Source organism: Hipposideros armiger, unplaced genomic scaffold (genome assembly GCF_001890085.2).
Source record: "Hipposideros armiger isolate ML-2016 unplaced genomic scaffold, ASM189008v1 scaffold_24, whole genome shotgun sequence".
Lineage (NCBI taxonomy): Eukaryota > Metazoa > Chordata > Mammalia > Chiroptera > Hipposideridae > Hipposideros > Hipposideros armiger.
The window spans coordinates 4,738,090-4,747,290 of NW_017731374.1; the positions used below are offsets into that span (position 1 = coordinate 4,738,090).

The window sequence follows — 9,201 nt, forward strand, 5'->3', positions numbered from 1 at the left end:
TCATATGTGGGATCCGAACCGGGGCCCTCTGGCATCCCAAGCGAGTTCTTAACCATCGCGCCACTCGGCCGGCCCGTTACTTTTATTTTTAAATTAAATTGACTTACTAAACTTTTAATAAATACTATATTCTACAGTTGTCACCTACAATTACTTTGAGGTGATCAGCTGCCTAGCTAAAGTCCCTTAAAAGAACTAGTAATCTCACCATAATGTCTTAGGTTTTGAGTAAAATTAATTGGTTAATATATTAAATGTAAGAATAAAGAACAGCGAAACCTTAAGAAATCTGAGATATATGAGGTGTGATGAAAAAATATGGTGAATGTTTACATTAAAAAATAATTATTATAGTAAAAGATACATTGCCATTAATTCTTCTCAAAATACTCCCTCTTGCTTTGAACATACTTATCCCATCATTCTTGCCACTTTCTGAAGCAGTTCTGGAAGACCTCTTTGAGTTTCTTTAGTCGCGCTGTCGTGGCTGCCTCGATGTCCTGAGTTGATTCAAAGCATTTACCTTTCCTGGTCATTTTGACTTTGATTTTGGTGCCAGATCTGGTGAATAAGGTGGATAAGGACACACCATAATGTTACCATTTGACAGAAATTGCCATACTAGAAGTGATGTATAACACAGAGCCTTTCCATTGTGATCAACAAATACAGTGAATACTGCTGCTGAGTGCCATCCGACGAAAGGCAGGGATCTTCAATACGGGAATCGGCACATCCAACCTTAGTAACAGTGTGTGACAAGTTTCAACTTGTTCGATGCAGTCGGGTGTGAGTTACAGTTGAGAGAAGATGTGTTTTATAGGGTGTCATAAATCATGACAGCGCTCTGTGTCACACATCGCTTCTGGTATAGACGCAACTACTGTCAAATAAAAATTACGGTGTGTCCTCATTCACCTTATTCACCGGATCTGGCACTGTGCAACTTCTGGCTCTTCCCCAAAGTCAAAATGATTTAGGATATTGAGGCAGCCACGAAGGCGCAACTAAAGACACTCATGAAAGAGTGTCCAGAACTGATTCAGAAAGTGGCAAGAAGGATGGGATGAGTGTGTTCAAAGTGAAGGGGAGTATTTTGAGAAGGATTAATGGCAATGTGTCTTTTACTATAATAAATTTATTTAAACATTCACCGTATTGTTTAAGCACACCTTGTGTTTTTGTTGTTTTTTTTTAGTTTCATAGGCATTCCTTTTTTTTTTTTTTTTAAGATTTTTTTATTGGGGAATTGGGGGGAGGGTAACAGCGTTGGGGAATCGGGGAAGGGGAACAGACAGGTAGACAAATTGCTGTTTTGTTCTTCAGTCTAGTTGTGGAGGACGTCGCTTCACTGGCCCATGTTGGTATGATCATTGTGCTCTTCCCGGGTGAGGCAGATCAGTCGCTGGTCATTGGTTGGCCGCTCCCAGTGGCTCCCAGTAGGTCAGACCGGCTACCAGCCGCTCACTCTGGCTGCCAGCCACTCATGTAGCTCACAGCAGCCCACTGCAGCCCTGCTGCAGCCTACGCCGTTGACGGCGTCTCACAGCAGCCCAGCTCCAGGTCGAGCTGTTGTTCATCATCTTAGCTGTAGAGGGCACAGCGTCACTGGCCCTCAATGTGGGATCCAAACCGCAGCTCTGCTGCTCAGAGCTGGTGCTCCCAAGCGAGCTCTTAACCAGCTGAGCCACTCGGCCGGCCCGGCATTCCTTTTTTATATGTAGTGTCTTAAATAGATTTTACTAAAAGTAGTTTCCATCTGAATTATATTTAAGTAACTTAACTTACTATGAATTGCCAGAATGTTTTGGCAAGTAATTATATTCAGTCTGCTTATGAATAACATAAAAATAGAAGGTAACATACCATTGTGCTCCTAAATCATTTGAAAAGTTTTCTTTTTAAAGTAGGTTAAGCAACCTAATCCACAAACTCTGTCTTTCATAGAATACTATTCTGGGCTGAATTATATGTTACTATATGAGGTTAACTTAGTGATTTGTTCCTAAAATTTAGAATAAAAACATTTCTTTCTAAAATTTGATGTCACTGAATCTGGTTATGAAAACTTGTCCATTTAGCTTCAGTCTGACATCCACTGTAAGTTACAGAAATGCAGCTGCTCTTTGTTCTTAACCTGTGTGGTTTATTTAACCTTCTTTGGGAACTTTAATAAAATATTTTGAAAAACCAATAATTATCTTTAAAAATAAAAGATGTAAGTTCAATTTGGAGACAAATAATACCTAGTGTCCTTTTGTTTCTTGGTGAGGATCAACAAATACTGAAAGTCGTCAGTTAAATTTATAGAGTAAAAATAAAGTGTGATTCTTTAATATTGGATGTTAATTGTAGAAAGGAAATGTTTGGTTTTTATTTAAAGATTTTTATTGGGGACTTGGGGGATGGGAACAGTGCTGGGGAATTGGGGGAAGGGGAACAGACAAGTTGCTATCCTTTTATTCTTCAGTCTAGTTGTGAAGGACATTGCTTCACTGGCCCAAGTTGATACCATCATTGCGGTCTTCCCTGGTGAGGCAGATCAGTCGCAGGCTTATGGATTGCCGCTCACAGCAGCTGCTGGCCGCTCACGCTGGCTGCTGGCTACACATGGTAGCCCATGGCAACCCACCTGCCATCGCTGGCGACTCACGGCAGCCCAGCTCCAGGTTGAGCTGTTGTTCAGCATCTTAGCTGTAGAGGGCGGTGTCACTGGCCTTCATATGTGGGATCCGAACCGGGGCCCTCTGGCATCCCAAGCCAGCTCTTAACCAACGCGCCACTCGGCCGGCCCTAGAAAGGAAATGTTTAAACCCTTTAAACTTAGCTTATATATTTCAACAAGTAAAATAATGTATTTCCAGGTTACAGAAATCGGTGACAAAAAATTACTAGTCCTAGGGGCTGGCCGAGTGGCTCAGTTGGTTAAGAGTTAGCTTAAGAGCGTGAGCTCTGAGCAACAGGGCTGCCGGTTTGATTCCCACATTGGGCCAGTGATGCTGCACCCGAGCTGAGCTGCCAACAGGTGGCAGGATGGCTCAGCTGGTGAAAGCACGTTCTGCTAACAACAAGACTGCCTGTTTGATGGTGGGCTACCACCCGCAACTAAGACTGAACTTGGCACCTTGAGCTGAGCTGTCACCCGGATTGCTCAGTGGATAGAGCGTGCGCTGTTAAAAACAAGGCTATCAGTTCGACTCCTGCATGGGATGGTGGCTACACCCACCCACAACTAAGATTGTAACATAGCACCTTGAGCTTAGAGGCCACGAGCTGCTGATGGGCAGCCAGATGGCGACTGGCGCCCTCCACAACGAAGAATGAAGAACAACAACTTGGCTGCTCCCGTTCCCCAATTCCCCGATACTGTTCCCCTTTCCCAATTCCCCAATTAAAAAAAAAATTACTTGTCCTTGTACAAATTCTTTTTTATTTAATACTGAATGTTAAAGTGCTTGATTGCTTAATATTTTTAAGTGCATGGTCTTCAGAAGACAAACCAATACATTCATTGGAAACTTTTACCTAAACTTGTATTTGAAAAAACGTAAATATGCCATAAAGCTGATGACAAATGTTTCCCTTTGGATTATAAAGTCAATTAGTGTTATTTATACTTATAGGTCTACAAACAAGAACAAGAAGAAGAGCTAAAGAAAAAATTGGCCAATGACGCTAGATGGAAGAGATACAGGAGATGGATGAAGCATGAAGGGCCCAGACGGTTAACATTTGTGGATGACTAAAGATTGCTGGAATGCTACTATGCCAAACCTTAATGGTGATATTATTTTCATAACGGAATTATTTTAGAAATGTTATCAACTGCTCCTCAGCGGTAACTAAAATTCCTCAAGTATTTGATTAAACAGAATAATGAAGACATCTAAACTTTACCTTAAAACTTTATACATAAGACATTTATGATTGTTCAATTTTTATAATCGATTTGTGGATTTTGTTAAAAGATTTGACATGAAGATTTATTAGTTGCCATTTAAAAATTTTATATGTTTAGTTAAAAAGATTTGACATGAAAATTTATTAGATACCATTTAAAATTTTTATGTTAAGTGTTTATTCTTCAACTGTTTCCTTATTCTTAGTTATAGTGCTACATTTTTCTGCTTTCATGCCCTCTAATATTTTCACAAAACATAAAAAATTATAATAGCATTTAATTACATTATTCTGAGTGTCTTTCTAGACACATACTTCTTCAGCAAAATGATTTCCACTATCATGTCATCTTCATTATAGTCATTCTAGGATTGAAATATGTCCAAAACATCTCTCTAGGAGAGTTGTCTGCTAGAATGCCTATTTATCTCTCTCCCCAGTCATAATATTCTTGATAAGATCAGAAACTCTCCAGGAGAGTGAATCTACCTTCATGTCCTTGTAGGATGAACTTGATTACAGTCATTATAGGACTATATAACTATTTTCAAATGTTTTTCCAGAAGAGAGAGACCTTGTAAAAAGGTCTTTTGTACCACAGTATTGCTTTTCCCCCCACTTCAATTAAAAAAAGAAAAAAAAATGACAGCAGAAATAGTGTCCTGGAAAGTTGTTCATATATTATGAAGCCCATGAGTGGCAAAAAATTCATTGTATGTGAGTGCATTTACATGTATTTAAAGCAGAAAGAAGAGGTGCCTAGCTGTGTGCTGTTCTTTTAAACAATGCAATGTAAATGTTTTATACGTGTGCAAGTGAAAGTAATTCACACATAATTTGACTGAAGCAAGTATGAGACCACACCAAAGTATTGATACACATTCATGATAGTGAATCAATACTCCTGTTAAAGGTTTATCCCACTGCTTCATATCAATAAAATGGTTGCAATATATCACAAGTTTGTTGGTATGACATTTTAAATCAAAGAGTAACATGCTGCTTTTATAGTATATAATTTTAAAAGACTAGTATGGATAGTAGATATGCAGAGTCTGTTTCTAGCCAAAGTAAACTAGCCCTTTCAGGAGCTCAGCCCAAATATGGGACATGTACAAAGAGTCAAGAGGGAAGATTTCCGGCCTTGCTAATATAGACAAAGACCTGAGGTGAGGTTTTGAATCTGTTATTTAAGAAGTTGCCTCATGAGAACGTGGTGGCAGGAGTTCAGCCCGATTATCACTAGGGACCTTGTGCAGCTCTAACATTCTGAAATATTTGTATTTTTATAAACTTCAGATGAAGTTGTTTTATGCATCCATTCATTTTTAGAAGGGTGGAGAAATTACACAACTAAATTATCAGAAGCTATATTTCAAACCATAAACGCCCAACTCTTAACTATAGATAAATGCCTTTCAAAGGTGCCACGGTTGTCCGTAGAGTCAGCAGCCCCTGTCTTAGAGTTCATTATCACCTATTTAACACACAGTAATATTAATCTAAGAACAGACGTATGTGCCACATGTTATAAGGACCAAAAAGAAACGTAGGCACTTGCCCCTCTTTTAAAATTTCAAAAAAGTTTCTGGTACCCTAGGCATTTTTTACTTAGTGATAAGGAAAATAAAGAGGGCTGGGCATGTTGACATAAAGGTTAGCTGATAAAAACAGTGTATATTTGGATATGATTTTGCTTATCTGCTAGATTGCTGTATTTCTTCCTGACTTTCTACAAATTTCGTTTTTGAGATTGTCCCCAGCAGCCTGCTCACTTGGTAAAAAGTCTGGGTGGTCTTTTGGAATCATGGTCATGGCATGAGTCAGGATGAATGGATTCTTCCTTAATGGAAGGACTCTGATTTTCCTCGCCCCTTCCTTCAGCAAAATAACTACGCTGCAGTATCCTAGAGTGAAGGAAGGGCCATGAGTTTTCACAAGTGTTCACGTATTCTGGGTATCTTATAATGTCTCCATACTCTGACCACCCCCCACCCAAAACACAAAAGCTTCTCTATTTTAGAAAATCTGGAGAAGAATCCTGGGTAGAGCATCCTGCGACCCCACTAGTTGGACGTTTTTTCTTGTGCTTCATTTTAGGGCTATCACCATTTCCTTTTTGCTTGGCATTCAGGAGTTTATAGTGCATAATGTTCCTTGCTATTATCACTTCATATAATTGAGATTGTGCTAAAATTACTTAGGGTTATATTCATGTCTACTGTCTTCATAACAGATTCCACTACTAACCCTTTCCTCCTTGGTCTTCTTTATGAATTCTCCAAATTCTACAAATCATAGGTTGCTGTTTCAAACACATCTATTAGTTGGGTACCAACTCTGAATCTTAAACACGACAATTGGTATATAGATTTTAAAATGTTACATGGAAAAATAGTTGAGATTAGAGAATTAAGTATTCTAGTACTATTGAATTTATGTTTAGAAAGTCTTATTTCATTTTGAGTGTTTTTGGGGGGGAGGGTGGGGGGGTGGACTGAAAGGGCAACAAACTTTCAACCCCCAAACTTTGGAGATAATTTTGCTTGAGTGGAAGCCATTGCTATGCTAACATTCAGCTAGTGTTATGAACTAGTCTGCTGGCCCCAATCTGAAAGTTCTGTGGAAATTAAAGAGAAATGGCTTTTATTAATCATTAGTATAAATAGATCTAGCTGCTTTAAGACATCAGATCAGACATGGTCTCTGTTGAGTTATAATTGTGTATTTGAGGCAGATAAATGTTGGTATTGATACAAACTAGTTGTGTATGGATGAAATATAATTAATTTTATTTGCAAAATGTGATACTCTTCACATTCAGTGTGGGCTAAAGCCAAATCTGGAACCTAATAACTAAATAAAATTTGCTAAACAAGTTATTTAACCTTTCTGGTTTACTTGTCTGTGAAATGAGGAGATCTTTTTAGATAATTAGGATTTTAAATTCTGTAAGCCTGCAAATTCACATAGGTGTAGGGTCTGAAGTAGATTAGATTGCCTGCAACTGAGAAATGTTTTGGGTATTTAATTAAAAAGCCTACATAATTAGTTGTAAACTTTAATCAGCTTCTTAGTACTTAAAAGATTCAGAATACCCTTGACAATCGTGCATGGAATGGATCACATGGCCTTAGGTCAGTAACCTAAGGTTTCTTACAGACTCCGTCCCCCAGTTTCCTTAGGGGATGGAGAAACTTCTCATTCAACAGTCTCTCCATTTATAACCTCAAGAAGAGTGAGCAGAATGCAGTGGAATAGCTCAGGCTTTGCAGCCAGGTAGACCAAGATGTGGTTTCTGGCTCTGCACCTCACTGGTAGCTTGAGTTTGGGCAGGTTAACCACTGAACCTTGTTTTTTCATTTTGAATAGCAGGGATACCAAATATTTCACCGAATTATTATGAGAATTAAATAAGATGGGAGAAACTGCTGGCATATATTAAGTGCTCAGTAAATGAGTTTCCTTGGCTTCAGAGGGAATAGGGGTCATTCTCATTTAAAATCCATGGTACTTGGGCCGGCCGAGTGGCGCGTTGGTTGGGAGCTGGCTTGGGACGCCGGAGGGCCCCAGTTGGGATCCCATATATGAAGGCCGGTGACACTGCCCACTGCAGCTGGGATGCTGGGCAGTGGCTCGACCTGGAACTGGGCTGCCGTGAGTCTCTGGCGACGGCGTAGGCTGCGGCCCCTGCTGCAGTGGGTTGCCATGGGCCACCTTGTGTGGCCGCTGGCCGCCTTGAGCGGCCGTCTGGAGGCGGGCGACTGATCTGCCTCGCCTGGGAGAAGTGCAGTGATGGTGCCAACTTGGGCCGGTGGGGCGGCGTCCTCCACAACTGGACCGAAGGGCAGGATGACAGCAGCTTGTCTGTTCCCCTTCCCCCAGTTCCCCGGCGCTGTTCCCATCCCCCAATTCCCCAATGGAAATCTTTTAAAAAAATAATAAAAAATCCATGGTAATAGAGTTTACTGATGATTACAAACCGATTGTTTATTCTTTTAATAGGTGTTTGAATTCCTTACCTTGTTCAAGGTACTATGGTAGCATGAAAAAAGAGGCTCCTTAGGGTTGGAATTGTGTGTTTTAAAAGCAGCTGCCAGCCTCTTGTTGCCTCTGGGGTACAAGGTGAAACAGCTGAGATGACAACTCAGAAAAGAAACTTTAGAGACAAAAGAATAATCAGCTACTCACTAGTTTAAGGCCTACATTTATTTACTGAAGGGACACTTTTAAATGAGCTAAAGAGGTATGCATGGAATGGTGGCTCAAAATGACATAAAGTAGCCCTGAGTTCTACTGCCTCCAAAACTCTCACAAATGCCAGTGAAAATCTCCCTGGAGAAGCTGACTGTATAAGCCTGCAGATGAATCTTTAGTTCTGGGTCTTTTAGTCTAAGCTTTAAAGATAATGCAATGGGTGCTATACGGAAGTGAGATAGTTTTTTATGGCACATTATACTACATCACGTTCAATATAGTTGTTAATGTGTTTCCTGTTTCTTGTAAATCATTTTAGAAAACCGAAAGTATATGTTGCCATTTTGATATAACAGTGGAAGAAAGGACCACTTCATTATTTCATTATTTTTCTGGAGAAGAGTGATTTAAAGCCCCTTTTCTGGAAAAATAACCCACTGTTAGTAAAAAGATGACAACAATACATGTCAGGGGAGTGAAGAATTACAGATCCTAACAGGGAAACGAAACGTTTGTGTTTGCAAGGACACTGACTTTAAAAAATACTGAAATACTTAGAAATAGTGGAAATTTATGTTTTAATCTTAACCAAGCAATCAATGTGTACCATATTCTTTAAAATAATATAGTGGTGATCCGTGCATGTTAGCTGGGGTAAGGAGGAAACGATCCTTCATCCCCACGCCTCACCTCCTTTTAGAATTCTCAAAAGGACTGCACCTGTGGCAACAGACGCTAGCCCTCCAGGTGAGCAGTGACTGCTCTTGAAAGCTAAAAGCAAAGTCCTTTTCCCCACTCCCACTTGCGTGCTATTAGGCAAGTCACTTTCCTTAGTGGGTCTTAGTGTCCTCATTTCTAAAATTGGGGATGGATGACATCATCTGAAGGCCTCTTTCTACTCTGAAGTTCCATAATGCAAAAATTAATGGATGAGAAGACATGTTGGTAAAGCATAAAGCAAAACCCAGATGGGCAGCCCTCAATTACAGGTGGCACTCAGCCTGCTGGTCGTGGACCACTGTAGGAGGCTATCTGCTAAAACCTTGCTGTTTCTTTCAAAGCCAGACCCCTCTCCAAGGATAGCACAATCTATCCCTCCAGAGG

General features: G+C 40.1%; 1 protein-coding gene across 1 annotated transcript in view; it reads left to right on the plus strand.

The window, feature by feature from the left end:
• DNAJC25 (DnaJ heat shock protein family (Hsp40) member C25) overlaps positions 1-6,782 on the plus strand; it is a 31,006-nt gene extending 24,224 nt beyond the window's left edge. The window contains exon 4 of the mRNA XM_019635813.1: positions 3,624-6,782. Within this exon, the coding sequence (XP_019491358.1) occupies positions 3,624-3,746 (123 nt within the window). The 3' untranslated portion in view covers positions 3,747-6,782. The remainder of the gene's footprint in view (positions 1-3,623) is intronic.
• Positions 6,783-9,201: the final 2,419 nt, after the last annotated feature.